We start from the raw sequence: 18,559 nt of genomic DNA, 5'->3' as shown, positions 1-18,559 counted from the left end.
TATATATATCAACTATGTTATCTTATTTATATGTTTTGGATCATTTTCTTTCATATCAAAAACATAAATAAATTTTTATATACATATTCAATATCAGTTTGAAAGTTAAGGAATATACTGTTGCATTCTGTATTTAATTTTTAACAAAAAAATAAAAAAATGTTTACTTCTTCAACCATCTTTGTTCTCAAAAGTAACCACATCTTCTTAAATAGACACAAAAAAATTCTCCCTTTTCAAAAAAATAACTAACCCCATAACAAAATTGAATACATAATATATGGATATGAAAGTTTATGCATGTATTAATTTTTTTTCTTTATCTTATAATTACCATACTGATGTAATAGTTATTTTTTTTTTTTAATTCTAACTACACTTTGAATCAGATAAAACGCAGAAAAATTATGTTTATCAATTTATGTTTTAAACCAAACCTTTTTTTTTCTATTATAAAATTTGTTTCTTCATCCTATATAGACCTACAAATTTGTTTATATATATATGCTAATAAAGTTGTTATTATGTTTCCACATGCACACAACTTTTGTGACAATTCCTCTATGACAACTTTTTACTATGGCATGACTACACAAAATACTAAATACATATGCTTTAGAAATATTGAATTATGTTTAAGCTATACCAAATTAATCATATTAAAATATTTTATTTAGTTGCTTCAACTCCATTTCTAAATTAAATTTAGTATGCGATAAATTTAAAAGTTATTATGTTCCCACATGCACACAACTTTTGTGAGAATTTCTCTATAACAATTTTCTACTATGGCATGACTACACAAAATAATAAATACATATGCATTAGAAATATTAAATTATGTTTAAGCTATACTAAACTAATCATATTAAAATGTTTTATTTAGTTGCTTCAACTCCATTTCTAAATTAAATTTAGTATGCAATAAACTTAAAAGTTATTGCAACTCCTTTCACAGCTTTTTGCAATGCTAATTATTTTTTGAAATTTTCATCAACTAAAATACTGAATTTATGCTAAAATGGTGATATTACATTTCTCACAAGCTCAAGCAAGTACTATAAAAAAAGAAACATATAGTAAAAGCAAAATATTTTTAAATGTTAAAATATTTTGTGTAATACTAACTTGACCACGTTTAGATTTTTACATAATCCCCAATTTATCACTTAAGTTCTCTTGTTTCCAACAATAACATTCATGTTTGCATAATCCATCTCCTAGAACGAATAATTTGCTTGAAAAACATCATTTTCTATTATTTTATACTGCGCTTTACTTTCAACTTCAAATCTTCTTGTTTAATTCCTAGATTAGTTATCTTGTTCGTGAGTTCCTGTAGTGCCTCCTCAGTAAGAGAAGAATTTACTTCTGATATTCACATTGTAAATCGTGCAGCTTGAAAGTGAACATAAATGCATAATAACTTGAGTTAAAAACTATCTAATATCACTTTTTGAAATTCAAACAAATATGTTCTAAATCTTGTCCCTATATAAAATGAGTCATGAATCAATCAGCCATATTATCAAATTCCAAGGTCATTGTCACATCATTTTCACTTACCTTCAGAGCATTGGTTGATAATCTCATAAAAAACAGTAAGATTTAAAAGAAAACTTTTCAAACTACTAAAGCAAAGATAGAACGAAAAGATATATGGTATAGTTAAAGGACAGTGTTGAATTTAACTATTATATTTGATGGACTTCAAGTATCATTTCTAAGTCAACAGGGTCAAGCAAAAGCAATCAGAACCTAAAGGCGGCATCATATATAAGCCTCTAAACATGGCACTTCGTATCTAAAAAATCAAAATTCAATAGTCACACTAAAATTAAAGTTTAGCAGCCATTTCTTTAATTTCTTTCATCACCATTTTTAGCGAATCCCAATATAAGTATTTAAGAAAAGACAATTACATCACATCACAAAAAAAAGGTAAATAGTTAGATCATGGACTAATTCAAATCATTATAAACTATATATAATAAGGAATGTTAAGTTGGCATGAGGACATTTAAATAGTGAAATTCGAAATGAAGCACTTTTCAATCAAATATCCTTCATTTTTCTTGATCTTTAAAGATAGTAATTGATAATAAAAAGAAAAAAAGATACATATAGATAGATGATCATACTTTATCTTCAGTCATCACATGTAAATTAATAATACTCATTTCTCTCATGCTTTTGGTTCCCTCATATTGTAATTCCTTGAAATATCTTAATTTCAAATTTAGTTCAAAGATTTAAGAATACTAAAAATTAGAATCTATGAACAAAATTGGTGAAACTATGGTTGTTGGTGATAGATAATTTATATTGGACTAAGAACACACCCAATCATTTCAATTAAAAAAAAAATTGCTTTATTTGCAACATGAGTAATTAAACTGATAAATTCTTTCCCCATTTCTCTACATTCTCCCAACATGTGAAGACTTTTTCTTTTTATACTGATAAACACTAACATTATACATAAATCCTTTGTAAAAAAGGCTATAATTTGCATCTAACTACATGACAAATATAATATGTCTCTTTGTAATCTCCTACTTAACCCACCAGGAACATAAAACAAATCATATCAAGCTTCAACACGAACAATTACAATAATACTAACAAAACATAGTTTAAGAAGAAGAACCAAACATGCAACAAAGCCAGTGATATAATTATATACCATGAACTTGGTTTCTGTGCTCGCTAAAAAACACTGCAATGACAGTTTTAATGAAGTAAAATTATTTATAATTGGCCAACAAAGTTGAATAATAATGCAGTGACTAAACCTTAGATTAAGAAGTTCTTTTATCTATGTCGACATCTATGTTAAGACAACAAATTTGTATCTTTAATGTGCAACAAATAATTATATATTTGCTAATCTCATAGTCATTTCCATACTCTGTCGATTATAATAATTAAAATTTCAATTATTAGTAGCACAATAACTACATCACCTCTAAAGATCAATGGGACAAATTGAACGGTGAACAACTCAAGCAATATCATCTAAGCTGATAATAAAATCTTTAAAATTGAAAACACAGTTGTTCAAATCAGAGGGGGAGGGAAGAACAACACAAAAGGCAAGAGAGAGCAATTGAAAACTTTCAGCAATAATACAAAATTAGGATGAATACATCTCCTATTATCTCTGCCTTCTTCTATTAAACCGCAATCGAGGATCTACATCCAATTTCATAACATTAAGGGCACATAAAAAAGATACGATTAAACTCTTTAGTACACAGGCTAATGGAATCACTGTAGAATTCAAGTTCATGATCTCTTCTCTAATAAAATGCTAACAATCAATTAGTTAACTAAAAAAGTAAAAAAATGTTTGTTTTACATGTAGTGGCCTATTTTTAAATTAGTTAACTATAAAATTTTTTATTTTACAAAATAGGGGAAAGAAAATCTATATAATTTTCAAGTTGTTATAGTTACAGACTTATAGAAAATAGTCAAGAGCATGGTTCAATGATTAAAAAACTGCCAACAAACCATAACATAAAACTGCAACAGTGGTGTATACTGAGTTAATAGAAATCACAGTACAAAATAAAAAATGGAAAACTACATTCATCATGCATGTATAGCAGAAGAAAAAGAAAATTAAAGCAGATAATTTACCAACTATTATTAGTATTATTGCTGCATATTCACAAAATACTGCATGTAATACATGACTTTAACCGTTTGCATTATCTATGTGCCCTTGAGTTTTCAATATTCATATATGGTATGAAACTCATTTTTAAAGAAAACTCAGAAACAAATATACAGAAGTTAGTTATGGAAGGAAAAGGAAGATCAAAATTATTTAAATACATATAAACTTAGTTAAATTTTAAAGAGTGCCATCCAAGAATTAAACTGAACAAATTAAAGAAGAGAAAAAATATCCAATTTAAACAAAAAAAGGGTAAAAAAATAGCGATTAAGGCAGATGAATCATTCATACCGCTTTGGCAGGTGCAACTTCAGCCGGAGCACGTTGCAGCAGATTTCACATCTTGAGCTTTGTCGGAGAAGTTGTTCCTTAAAAAAAGAAATCAAGTTTTCAAATTACTTAGCAAAACCAAAAGCAAATTAAAATTTGTAGTAACAAAAAAATCTATAAAAGTCAAAGCTACTAAATTACATAAGATGTCAACAGACAACAATGACTGCTTATTTTAAGTGTGATGCTGTTTTACTCCAGCATTTTATGAAACAACTCCTGAACTTAAGATATGCATACACCTTTGAACAACATTTTATGTTTAGGAAAGAAAAAAACTATAGCCTCTAAGAAAAACCATTGTTGTTATAAATAGCTTTTACTAAATTTCTTTAAATTATAGAAAAAACACCCAACTTCAAGAGGGGTAGCATTTTCAAGAGAAGCAACTCTAACTTCAAGAGCAGTAGCATCTCCAACTTTCTACTATTGCTGTTGGACTCCTAATAGTCCAAGAAACTGCTCCATGGTTTGGCTTGTTTTAAACCATCTCATCAAAGTATCACATGATTAAGTTTCAGATAAAAAACAAAATGCTCCATATTCATTAAAATTTTTACAAAAATCCCATAAACCTTCAAGATATGATAATCAAATACTTTAACATTGTAATTTGCATTAGTATATACCCAAACAAAAAGAACAAAGAAGTTATTTTGCATTACTTGATGATCTTCATTGCTTCAAAATTATCTCTTGTAGAATTTCCAAAAGCAGATTTTTTTACTGAAATCAATTCTAGCTGATAAACTAAGAACTCGAAACATCTTTCGAGAAAATTTATATTGGCATATGTGAAGTGTTAGTATGAGAGGATTGACAAACCAAATGAAAGAATCCCTAACAATGAGATGGTGGGTGCAAATTCAGAACACATAAATATATTTTAGTGTTGGATCCAATTAATTAAAATGAAATGGATATAACACACAAATGTTTATTCTTTTTTCTCTATGTGTTATAGATTAAGGGTTGCTGATTACAGGCATCAAATCCAAATAAATATTATTGAACTTCCTCATGAACTCTATGATGATGAGGATGGAAGTACCGGTAAAATTGAAAAGGTCTATATAACATTAAATATATTATTGAACCGGATAAAAATGTTATCAATCATGTCAAATGAGGCATAAAATGTAGAAATTTAATGTCAATTTCATTATATAGAATCAATATCCACCATCCTAGGCAGCAATCTTTTCATTCCTCTAATATCAACATAAATGCAAATGGCAACAAAAGGAAATTTTAAAGGATAGTATTACCTGGAGGACATTGTTGGCATAATCAAAGACTCCATCAGAGACCACAACAAAGAATTATAGAGACTAAAAATTTTACTTGCAATTGCAGGTCAATCACCACCTCAGATGTTCTTTAAGAAATGACATAAGATACGAAAACAGAAAAAAAAAATCAGCAATATGGTTAATAGAAGACAAACACGGTTAGCTATCCAACAACAAAAAGGAAACGGATTATTATAGATTAACCAAAATGTACATGCAATCATTTGAAAGCAAAAAAAAAAAAATATTTTATTGCTGATTAACCAAAATTTTAGAACTTGAAGCTGTCGTTCACCGAAGAATGGATTATAAAGGATTCTTCTCTGGTTATAACGAAATCAAACAACAAAATAAAGAGAGAACTAACCATCCTTCATTCGCAGCATCCCCTGGCGAAGGAACGGCTGCGACGGCGTTCTGCGGTAGATGCAGTTCTAGGGATCCAACAGCGTCAGTAACCTCCATCACCGCCGTCGCCGCCTCATTCCTCTTCTTTTCTCTGTCGATCTAGCATCCTTCTCTGTGACCGTCGTTGTCATCGCCACCCACTTCTCCTTCTTCCGTCGTGCTTTATTTCTTCACCGACCTTTTCTTCTTCTCTTCTCTGCCGACATCAAAAGAGGAAGTCTGGTGCCAACTACTCCCCCTATCAGAACTGGCAACTCTCTCTCTCATATTCTCTTCTTGAAAGTCCTGAAACAAAATCATTTTCAATTTGAATTTGAATCAAATCCCGCCCAGTTACTTCTTTGGATTGAGAACGGCAAAGTGCCCACATTAAAAACATAGTAACATACACTTGTCAATCATACACAGCTCCACGTGTCAAACACAGAACACTCCACTTGTCGAGCAAATATCACAACTATATTCTTATTATATATTAATAGATAGATATTTGGCCTATGTTTTGCCAATTTTTTCAGTCTTTTGTTATTAATTCATTAAATTACATAGAATGGAGGGGGAATCACGACGGATCTAAATGCTAGTTAATCTCCAAGTGAGCCTTTCACGCTATTCAAAGCTGCTTGCCTGTGTTGCAGCAATGGACGTGAGCAAGCAAATAAATTTCAACCTGAAAAATGTAAAGGAAGCAATAAATTATATGTAGCCAAGCTCTTTATATAAGTATTGACAATATTATGCAAAAATGGTTCGAATTTAGAAACTATCAAATGTTCAAATGTGATGGATTAGATGAATATGCCATATTGCCATGCACTATATTTTTAATTGATTGATTATCATAACACTTTTCACTTTCTTATTTTATCACAAATGTGACTAGTGAACTTGCAAAGTCTAACCGGAAATGTTAGTAGACTTCAACTTTCTCCAGTGTTCCTCCTCAAAGAAACAAGCATGTCCGATTATGGGGAACAAAATCGAGCATGTCTTGTATCTCCTTTGAATTAGGAACCTAAAAGCACGAAACAAGCAAAACAGACCAGTCAGGTAATCACCACAGGTAACAGGTACAATAAAAGATTGGCGCACCTCTCCACAATGAAGGGTTACAAAAAGACCTTGTTCTCTGGCGAATTTCAATGCTGGCAAGTATCTTTTCCAAAAAAAGATAACGGGAGACTTTGATCTAAAGCATCATTACGAATTACTATGCTAGAGTCCTTGATAGATTGAGATACCACTCGCCAACCTTTGGATTCCCAGATACGTCAATTCCAACCACCCCCAAATGCCTCATTTCCAGTGCCAGTTTGACCTGCAACACAGAAATGGAGTGTTGAAGGTATTAAGTAGCAAGCATCAAACTTAAGGATGCTGAAATTACTAATCTTACAGTTTCCATAGTTGCTTCTGTTGTCTCCCTACGATCAACACTCAAGAGAAGCCTAACAAAGATTTTCTTCCTACTATTTCCATTACATTTATCATTTGTCGCTGCGTGCAGAGGATCTAAAAGATTTCTAGGATCCTCAATATAAGGAATTAAAGCCACATCAACTGAGCTGACAGATCTTATCCCTTCCAATACAGCTTCAACATAAGAACGTTTGCTCATTCCTTGGGAATCGTTTTTCTGTAAGGAATTAAGCCGAAAAATTCACTGTCGAATCAATAGAAAAAACCAAAAAGATAAAAAAAGAGTCCGCATCAAGAACCAAGCTCTTCTAGTTACCTTTGGGGTGGTTCTCAATTCGAGATAGACAACCTTTTCTGATGCGAAATCTTCAACAACCTGCATTCAGAAATTGCTTCTATAAATGCAGAGGCTGAAGGCATCGGATTTAGAAACACAGAAATTTAGATAGTAAGCAACCATACTTTATTCGCAATTCTTGTAACAGTCATGTGATCAGTAGTAAGAATGCGGATCACATCAAACAACTTGAACACCTCAGTCAATGAACGATCATCTGTATTTACAAAACCATAACCACCACCATTATAAGCCTTAAACACTATAATAGTAACGATTACTAACACTAAAAGTGACAATCAAACAGTCCCTCATATCACAAACACTAGCAGAGTGCGTAATTTTTACAATCAAACAGCTGTTAAGGGTCAAAATCAGTCCCAAAATGAACATGAAGCTGAACAACAGTGAAGGGGCACACTGAAAATAAAACAAGAAAATAGGAAAGGAAAAAAGGGAAAAGGAGCATACTTTTAAGGATAACATGCTCCACTTGGGAAAAATCTATTAGACCCTTGTCCCACAAAGCTCTAGCGAGTTCTCTGTGCAACAACAAAAAAAGGATAAGAGGAAAGAGAATGAGATGAAGAAACAAAACAAGAGAGAGAGGAAAGGAGAAAAGGAGTACAGGAGAGTGGAGCCTCTGATGGATCCATTGAGGTGAGCATGGAGTTCCACCTTTGGCATTGACATCCACCACTCCATCTTTTCTTCTTCCTCAACACTGAAACTGAAACTGCAAGTGCTTCGTTGGGTGTTGGGTAAGAGTAAGAGTACACTCTGGTTGGTTCAGAAGAGACTGGCCAATGGCCATTCACTGAACTCATCCAAGGGCGTGTATCAGACAAAAAAAAAAAAAAACAGCACTCAAACATGTGGAGGATTTAGGGTTCATGCCACGATCATTGTGATAAGATCCCAATCAATGTTATACTTGTTGTTAATTTTGAATATTCAACTATTATTTCCTATCTTTGAAATACTTAGTGTTGGTATTTGTATTTGTATGTTCAAAAAATTAAAAAAAAAGGTAAAAAATAAGTTTTAATCAATTTTAAATTTATAATTCTTTTAAGAATAAACTATCATTTTTATCTACAAAAGTTGAAAATACCGTCGTATCTATTTATAGAAAACAGAAATTATCATTTGTATTCATACAAAATAAATTTTTGTAGACAAAATTATTTAAACCCTCGAAAATTAAATAAAATTCCTGATACCATTCTCTCCACCACTATAACCATCATCTCCCCCTTCTTTATCTCAACGTTCTTAGCGACTCCAATCCTAACATTGATCACATCGCGGCTCAGTATCACCGCCTTACCCTCCTCCTCAACCGCCACCTTAACCTCTTCGCCACACACTCTCTCATCGGTGTCGGTAGCAACTCAACAACACCAGCACCACCATCACCAGCATAATCATCTAACCCAAAGAAATCCTAGATCTAAAGATGCCGCAGAGCGTCATGACGGTAGATACCAGTAGATTGCTCGTCAGGACCTCGAAAACAATGGCGAGGACGACTCCCCCGCCGCCAAAAAGTCCAAATCGGAGAAGTTCCCTCTCAACAGCTGCGAATTCGCCATGGTCCTCGCCGTATTCTTCTTCTTAACCACTGGCCTTTTCTGCATCTACCTCACCGCCTCCGAATTTGGCCGCATCAAGCTCCCACGCACTCTCTCCGATCTTCTCCTCCTCAAGTAAATAAAGATCCCTCTTTTCATTATTGTGTTATCATCTTCATAGATTTATCTAAATCAAATTAGTATTAGATGAACGTAACATTAGTGATTTAGACAGGTGGGAGAAAGCATCTTTTTTTTGTGGGAAAAAAAAAGAAAATTTTCGAATTTGTTGTATTGTTTTCAGAGTAAGGGTGTGTTTGAATTTTTTTATGTAGTTTATTGTGCTTTTTTTTTTGTATACAAAGAGAATCTTTCAGCATATGGCGAAGAAGTGAAAGAAGAAGAAGAAGGAGGAAGGAAGGGTAGGGATGGCGATGGCAGTGATGGTGATAGTTGGAGAAGAGAGTGATGGTAGAGTTTGGAATTTGAGTAACCAAGAATATTGAGAGAGAGAGAGAGAAAAGGGAGAAATGATGGTAATAGTGGTGAAAAGAAGGATAGTTTAAAAATTTTATTTAATTTTTTAAGGTTTGAATAATTTTGTCTGTAAAAATCTATTTTTTATAAGTATAAATAGTAATTTTTGTCTTTTATGAATAGATATATCATCATTTTTAATTTTTGTGAGTAGAAATAATAATTTACTCTTATTTTAATATGTGAATTGGTGAGTTATCTTGTTCGAAGATGATAATTTAAAAATATTAAATAATAATTTAATTAAATATATTAAATTATTTAATAATATTTAATTATTAATTTTACAAAAAAAATTAGGCATAAGACTTCCCCATGTGAATAGTAATGTTTTAATTCAAAAGTAACTAAATTTTTATTTTTTATTGGTATTGGTTAATTTTCTTTTTTTTTTTCCAATAAAATTCAATTTAAAAAAGTATTTTGAAAAAAATGGTGCTAATCATATACATATACTTCTAGTTTTGAGAAGGCTCTTTTTGAAAATATTTATAAAAATATTTTTTTGAAAATTAAAAATTCAATACAATTTTATATTAATAAATTTTATATTTATTATATTTAGATCTATTAAAAATATTTTAAATACTAAAAATAACTTCTTCAAACATAATTTTTGTAGTTTATGCTTATTAACAACTAATTTTAATTTTATTTATCAAATCAATTTAAAATATTAATTTTAAAAATTAATTTTAATAAATTATTTTAAAAAATTAAAATTTTTTCGTACCGAACCAAACCTAAAAAGATAGACTCTACTCATAACATTTTATATATATATCCTAATTTCTATCCTAATTTCTAACTATAAAACTTTAATATAATGAAAAATTATTCATATTTAGTTTTTTACCCATAAAAATAGTTTTGATGTCACAAAAATACATAAGTATTAATTTTATTCATGTATAGTTTTATTAATATTTTAAAATTTTATAAATAATAATAATTTTTTATTTTTTATGAGTACAAAATTAATTTCTTTTATCAATGGATATATTTGTTAACATTTTAAATTTTTATAAATAGAAATAATAATTTATTATATATATATTTTTGGTCTCTTTATATATTTAAATATTTTTATCAACCAAGTCCTATTAAGTTGGCACAAACCTAATAAAAATCACTCACACATCCTGTGCATGAATCACACAATTCTTCTTCTTCATGTTCCTTTTTTTTTCTTTGCGTGTTTTATTCTCATTATCGTCTTGTTGTTGCCTTATTCTTTTCTTATTTTTTTTCTCCTCTTCCTCCTCCTAGTGGTTATTGCAACATTTTTTATTTTTTTGTTTGATTTTTTTTTGTTCTTATTAAGAGGGTGAAATAAGAGAAAGGAAAGGAAAAGAACTTTTGAGGTGTGCAAAATTTATTAAAAAAATAGTATCGAAATTTTTTAACCGTGATACAAAAAGTTTTTAATTTTGACACCGGAAATTTTTAATCTTGATACTGATTCTTGCTAGAAGGATAAAATAAGAAGAATTATGAAAATTTTTGAAAGAAGAAGATGATGATGATAAAGATGATTAAAAGGAGTTTTAAATTATACATAATTTATTAAAAAAATAGCACCAATTAATTTATTCACTTACTTTGGCTAACATTAGATATAGAAGTTATTATAAAATTGTGTGTATTGTCTTTGTTGTATGTTCAACATGATACAGTATAACTGTGAAAGTCATTGGCCGACTATAGGATATACATTTCCTAAAAGGAGGATCACATATTCATCCTTATTGAACTATATATCATGTTATCAACCATATAGACAAGAAGTATTAAAGAATTACCCAATAAAATGAAATTGATGTTAATATTGAGTTCTTTGTTGCTAATTCGAACTTGGCCTGTGATTTAGCTGACAATTTAAATGGGTTAAAATCAACATATGGCTTAATTGTGTGCTAATTTGAAAATGTATATGTTATTTGAAATAAGATAGTGGCTTGGGAGTGCCAATATATGCTTTAATTCGGTTATTGAAGCTCTTAAGGTTCCTAACAATTGTTCTAATGGAATCTTATTCTTATTTGCAGTATGTAAGCATGCATACTCATTGTCCCAAAATTTGGAACCTATCAGTGAGGGACTAGGTGTTTTACAATTTAAGACCGGTTTGATATCTGTCATTAAGGTATATAGTTATTATCTAATTTTCTATCTGGAATGCAAATTTTACTTAATATACTTGTGTTGCGCATCGTAGTGTGTATGTACATGGTTTCTCAAAGCCTGTCTCATCTCATCCTTTTGTATTTCAGGACTGGATGCATCTTTGATTTCAGTTTATTGCATAAAATTTCCTGTTGTCAACTATTTCCTATGGCAATTGCTGCTGCCGCTTAATGAAATACTATCATGATCATTTTACTCAAAATTTTTTCTTCAATCTGTAATTCTTTTTAAAAATTGAAAGTGAGATTTACAGCTAAAACTACCAGAGGAATCAAGAGACAATATCCTATTGTCAGTGGTTAGAAGACAGAAAAATCATCAAGGATACCTAAGAGAGCCAAAGGTTGAAAGGATTCCCTATCATTAAGGTTACGAAAGAAATGGAAGTCCCAAGAGAAAGACGAACCCAGGATTGAATCCGCAATGATAAAGACAAGGAAAGGCTAGGTTTAAAGAGGTATCTCCTATCAAATGATCTGCTCAAAACCCACAAAAATTATGATAATACTACAACATAGAATAGCTAGACAATTCCCAACTAGACACAACACTTTAAACATAAAAATGATAAGAAAGGGAGACAGTATGATACCACCATAAATTATCATCGAATTATAGCTAGACTTAACATACATCATTCCCTTTTTAGCTCCACCGATATAGGAGTGGACAGATCGTTCTAAAATAGTTGCCAAATAATATGCCAGGCATTTCTCAAAAAAAATTAACCACTCTAGTGCATAAGTACTGTTGGTATTATCTGCTCCACCAAGAGCGCACACATGAAACATCTTTGTCATAAGTAATATATAGTAAGCTTTGAAAATTAAGCCTTTGCAAAATTTAGAGAGCTTAGTAGATAGCTGTTTACAGAGTTACTTTCATACACAGTAAATTTTCATGTAATGGTAAAGCTCATCTTACTAAATAAATACTTAAGCTATTTGGCGACACAGGCACATATAAACACCAAGTTTGCTAACTAAGCCCTAAACTCACATGGGACATCCTCCTGCATACCTATAGTTGAGAGAGAAATACCAAGCATTTTATCCCCAAAAAAAAAAAAATAATTGACATACCATAAAACACCAGCCCTCAATAAAGTATCCTGCAACTCAGATGAAACAGAAACATTGGCAATAGACTGTAGAGCAGCATCAACAGCTCCTGGTAGAAGCTCAAACTCAGTGCCGTGCACAATGTCTGGAACTAGCCCAGAAAACTCGAGTATTTCAGATCCGGCAGCCTCAAATTGACTAAGAACTGAAAATGTTCGCATGATGTTTGTGGTTCATTTCCAGGAAAGAAGAGTTGCAAGAAGTTGCACTCCTCCATCTCTCACCAGCTCTTCTCCATTCAATGAAGATGCACATCTGGCCACAATAAAAGTCAACGAGCAGCATGAGCTAGAATGGAATTTTACGCCAGGCAAACAAGCTCTGATGCTGCAACAAGGAGAGGTGCTCCATCTGAAAGAAAGAAAATTCTTATCATCCTTGTCCACAGTAACAGCACTTAACAACATGGGATAGCCAGCATATTTGAATAGCTCCAATATGTCTCTATATCTTCTGTATAAAATGCATTGTCCCCTTCAGCAAAAGAAGCAATCTCCAAGGCTGAGGACCTTGCAATCCTTGCATGGTAGCCTAAGATACAGTTCGCAAAAGGTAAATATTCAGTGAATTAGGATATAAAAACCTACTGTTGCAAGCAAATGATATTATATCACATAAATTCCCCCAAGAAGCAAAAAGAAATTTTAACATACATCATGATTTTGCCACCCCAAATCTGTGCATGCATATAACAGCCTGTCTATAGCTGGCTTGCAAAAGGAGAAAAGAACAAAACAGTTTATGCATCTACAAAACTCTCCCAATCTGGGTGACAGGGGCTATCACACCATTTCTCATTTCTCACACTAAAGAAAGTACATGGACTTGTTTGCATGATATACTTACATATCAAAAATTAAGAAGTTAAGACAACAAAACATGTCCCCATGGGCATTTGAAGACTTCAAAATAACAAGCAGTTAACTTCAACATGAGGATAGTTGTGCTGAATATCACGCTATCCTAGTAACTTCTATTGATATATGAATCCAAATAAGCTTGTAACATGCAAACTATGTTTACCTGGAGGCGTTCATAAGCCTTCTGTATAGCAAGAAACTTCTCCCTTCCTTCAGGGTTTTTGCTAGGATGATATTTCATAGCAAGTTTTCGATATCGTCGCTTTAACTTTTCCTCGTCGATATTTTCAATTTGCTTTGATTAGCTAGATGTTTCATCTGATACCTCCGAATAGTGCTTTGTCGTCTCCTTGCTCCGAGTCTCACCATCAGCTTCCTTCACGCAACCAAAAGTTGGTCTCCGATTTGGTGAGTTCCAACAAATTCCCCTGTTCTTTCTTTCTCAGTTTTGTTGCTGTAATACATGACTACATTTTGATTTTGTTGTTGAAAATATCACTGAACTAGTATTTTGGTTGCTGAAAATAATCACTGCTATGAGTTTGTTACTAACGCTACACTTGCTTCAACTAGGATTATTAGTATCAATGAAAAACCATCAATTGTATACTAACAAGGATGAAGTTAAAAGAGTAGAAGAGGGTCGCATTATTATTTCAGATGCAATATTGGGCACTACTGGAAGAAAAGTTAAAGTTTTAGAAGTATCAAATAATCACAGAGAAGAAGTTCAGAGACAGATACGGTGTTTTGATAATTCTTTGAGACTCTCATCCCAACATTTTTTACAAGGCTTGTTTATTTTCGCGAGGGGGAGACATGGGTTTTTATTTACCAGCATTATGGACTTAGCTGTGGGTCGAGAATTGGGACAAATTCAAGCTTTATCTAAAACAATTTTTACAAGCTCTCGCAATATTATACGAAGGGAAGAATATGTATCATGGGAACTTAAGAGACTACAACTTGGGAACAAATGGAGATAGAGCCTTTGTTAGTGGAGTTGAAGGAAATCATCTTCCTGATGGTTTTCAAGTAAAAATCATATTCCATGATTTCCTTCAATTCCACTAACAAAGGTTCTATCCCCACTTATTCCTAAGTTGTAGTCTCTTAACTTTCCATGATACATATTCTTCCCTTCGTATAATATTGCGAGAGCTTGTAAAAATTGCTTTAGATAAAGCTTGAATTTGTCCCAATCCTCGACCCAGACATCAGCTAAGTCCTTATCATAATGCTGGTAAATAAAAACCCATGTCTCCCCCTCGCGAAAATAAACAAGCCCTTGTAAAAAATGTTGGGATGAGAGTCTCAAAGAATTATCAAAACACCGTATCTGTCTCTGAACTTCTTCTCTGTGATTATTTGATACTTCTAAAACTTTAACTTTTCTTCCAGTAGTGCCCAATATTGCATCCGAAATAATAATGCGACCCTCTTATACTCTTTTAACTTCATCCTTGTTAGTATACAATTGATGGTTTTTCATTGATACTAATAATCCTAGTTGAAGCAAGTGCAGCGTTAGTAACAAACTCATAGCAGTGATTATTTTCAGCAGCAAAAATACTAGTTCAGTGATATTTTCAACAACAAAATCAAAATGTAGTCATGTATTACAGCAACAAAACTGAGAAAGAAAGAACAGGGGAATTTGTTGGAACTCACCAAATCGGGACCAACTTTTGGTTGCGTGAAGGAAGCTGATGGTGAGACTCGGAGCAAGGAGACAACAAAGACGACCAGCCCTAGAACCTACTGCTTCTGTCGCCAGCGACTATGAGCAAACGGAGGGTGGTAATAAGACAGAGAGCGACAACGACGAAAACCGAAAACCGAAAACCGAACCGCAGAAAAACAGTAAAACATCATTTTTTTCGGTTTTTTGGTTTTCGGTTATTTTGGTTTTCGATTTTTTCGGTTCGGTCCATCGGTTTAATTCGGTCCGGATCGGTTTTGAACACTCCTACGGGGAGATGTGGAGGTGGGGTAATGGGGAAGCTAGGTTATCTGATGGGGTGGGGACGTGGGCCGTGGGGTAATGGGCTATTGGGCTGCCTAGTGGGTTGGGTTAACTAATGGGTTTTTTAATGGTTTTTTAGTTACCGGTTCGGTTTGATTCGGTTAGAATTTTCAATGTCAGAATTAAAAACCGAACCGAACCGCATAAAAAAAGCAAAACATGATTTTTTCGGTTTTTTTGGTTTTCGGCTAATTCGGTTCTCAGTTTTATTAGTTCGATTGATCGATTTTGAACACCCCTAATGAATAGGATACTCGACTTAGGGAAGAAGAAAAGGTAAAGGAAACAAAAAGTGAATTACATATTACATATGTAAAGAAAAGAAACACCGTACAAACTGACCTTTAATCAGGATAAAGACAAATACAAAATTCTTGAAAAGGTAAACAAACAAGTATATTGTACAAGTAAAGTAGGTTTTAAGCATGAAAAATTGCTAATGCAACTACACAAGAAACACAAAAGGGACAAAGGAAACTCATTCAACACATGTACTTAATCTGTCAAACTATAACATGGCTTTCACAATAACAAAAATTATGGTGACAATAATATACTCACACCAGCTCAATGATTTTTTTGTTTTGGGATTAAAGAGAAAATTAGACAGCAGAAGAGGAATAAAAAAGACAACAGATTCTCTTTACAAAAATGAGCAATCAGAAAAAAGGGTCATCTAAGAAGTAAACAGCAGAGAGCGAAAATCAAAATTGAACAAGTGAACATCAGATCTAGAAAAGCAAAGATCTTTTTAAGTCTTGCAACTTCTTCAAGGGTCTGTGAATTCACAATGGCAGCCTGCACACAGCACAAAAGCAGTATATTCACAATGTTTATAATTTATTTTTTAAGCATTATATTCACAATGTTTATTACACAGTGAATGGAATGGCCCTCCAATGTGGTTGTTGCTAAGATCACTGCACAAGAAACAGAAAATTTAATTTCTAGTTTAACAATCTCTTGAAATTTTGGTCCCTATTGCAGTTGATCAGTATAAAATTCAGTCACACCGCACAGAAAGTGATACATCTACTTAATATACTAAAACTGAGTTTTCCCCCAACTAATGAAAGTGAGGTGTCACTTTCTCGTGAACCCATTTTCCTTCCAAAATGAATGCATTTAATGAATAATGCATAATTATACTAATTTAGGAAAATATCTCTATTATAATTATATAAAATTAATATTTAATGCATTATTAAACTACTTACCAATTATTAATCAAAAATATTTTTAATTATTTTAAAGAATAGTGCATAATTATACTAATTTAGAAAAATATCTTTATTATAATTATATAAAATCAATATTTAATGCATTATTAAACTAATTATCAATCGAAAATATTTTTAAACATTTTAATTATATTCATTTTAATTATATTGATATCCTTCTAATTCTTATTCATTATCCAATGATTTTATGAGTGGCAAGTTGTTAACCCATTTATATTGATAACAAGTGTATTAACCCGTGCCATGCACGTGATAAGATTAAAATTATAATTTTAAATTATTTTGTTAAAATTAATTTAAATTATAATAATTTGATTAATAAAAATATAATATGTTATGTATTATTTGTTTTTCTTAATCTAGTATTAAGTATATTAACTCTAATATAGTTATTAATTGGTTTTAGTAATCTACTTTCTTCAATAAATCAAACATATATACTCAATGTGGCCATAAATAACTTAATAATACTTAGACCCACCAACAAATTTTTATATGTTGTTTTACTGTCAAGTAAGGACATATCAAAATTAGCTCAAAATAAATAATAAATTATTAGAAAATTCTAATGCACAAAATTCTCTAATAAACAATAAATAATTTAAATTTACTAAAAAATAACTCAACACTTTTCTTTGATGCCTGCAAAACATATACCTGAAATAATATTATATCAATGTTAGTATACAGTTTTACAATCATCGAGCGCATTTACTATACATGACTCATTCTTAAAAGTTATTCTACACACGTGTGCAGTCGGAAGATAAATGACTGGACTTTATTTTATTTTTGTAAATTATTATAATTATGCATTATTCATTAAAGAGGAGTGCTAGGGCCAGCAACTTTTGGTATTTGTAGCCATCAAATAGCCATCAATGATGGTTTTAATAGTGTGAGATTTCATCCAATGACTCACTTTTTCTTGCTGGTTACATGCTGGCAAGAATTTGGAAAAGTTGCTGGCCCCTAGACTTTTTCTTCATTAAATGCTAATTGTAATATTGTAATATAATTATTAATAAAGATATTTTTCTAAAATAAATTTAGAAGAGAGAATAGTACTTTTATTTTGGAAGAAAAATGAATTCATGAGGATTAGACACCTCACTTTTATTAGTTGATAATGTATTAAATATTGATTTTATATAATTATAATAAAAATATTTCTCTAAATTAGTATAATCATGCATTATTCGTTAAATGTTAATTGTAATATAATTATAATAAATATATTTTTCTAAAATAAATTTAGAAAAAAAATAGTGATTTCATTTTAGAGAAAAAATGAATTCATGAGGAATTAACACCTCACTTTTATTAGTTGGAGAAAAAATCCAATTTTAGTATATTTTGTCATTATTATACATTTTTCTCTAATCATATATCCACTGTTTTCTTTTCTTTATTTCAGCATTTTGAACTTGGGATTAACTTCTCGTAGTTCTCACTTTTCAGTCATTCTATTAGATGTAGTTGATAGCTATTGAAATTCTTCGATTAATATATTATTATATGATAGAATTAATATGAGTATAT

General features: G+C 31.3%; 2 protein-coding genes across 5 annotated transcripts in view; both read right to left on the bottom strand.

The window, feature by feature from the left end:
• LOC107616846 (dnaJ homolog subfamily C GRV2-like) overlaps window positions 1–18,559 on the bottom strand; it is a 55,436-nt gene that overhangs the window by 16,091 nt on the left and 20,786 nt on the right. The window contains exon 4 of the mRNA XM_088502146.1: window positions 16,518–16,574. The gene's annotated coding sequence lies outside the window, so the exon portion shown is untranslated. The remainder of the gene's footprint in view (window positions 1–16,517; window positions 16,575–18,559) is intronic.
• Window positions 3,013–8,441, bottom strand: LOC107639966 (N6-mAMP deaminase-like). 4 transcript variants are annotated; one of them, XM_088502138.1, is made up of 12 exons: window positions 8,100–8,371; window positions 7,943–8,013; window positions 7,597–7,688; window positions 7,451–7,510; window positions 7,112–7,351; window positions 6,808–7,033; window positions 6,618–6,730; window positions 6,105–6,385; window positions 5,675–6,000; window positions 5,284–5,393; window positions 3,977–4,053; window positions 3,013–3,195 (listed from the first exon to the last, which is right to left on the bottom strand). In XM_088502138.1, the coding sequence occupies exons 1-6, from the start codon at window positions 8,174–8,176 to the stop codon at window positions 6,926–6,928; spliced, it is 648 nt and encodes a 215-aa protein (XP_088358264.1). In that variant the 5' UTR covers window positions 8,177–8,371; the 3' UTR covers window positions 3,013–3,195; window positions 3,977–4,053; window positions 5,284–5,393; window positions 5,675–6,000; window positions 6,105–6,385; window positions 6,618–6,730; window positions 6,808–6,925. The 4 variants fall into 4 exon arrangements, with proteins under 4 accessions (XP_088358264.1, XP_088358263.1, XP_088358262.1 ...); XM_088502137.1 differs by having other exon boundaries at window positions 3,013–4,053; window positions 6,837–7,033; window positions 8,100–8,441; XM_088502136.1 differs by having other exon boundaries at window positions 3,013–4,053.

This window comes from Arachis ipaensis, chromosome B1 (assembly GCF_059453495.1).
Source record: "Arachis ipaensis isolate K30076 ecotype BB chromosome B1, ASM5945349v1, whole genome shotgun sequence".
NCBI classification, from domain to species: Eukaryota; Viridiplantae; Streptophyta; class Magnoliopsida; order Fabales; family Fabaceae; genus Arachis; species Arachis ipaensis.
Note: the sequence above shows the minus strand (reverse complement) of the source record. Positions and strands in the feature narration are given on the sequence as shown.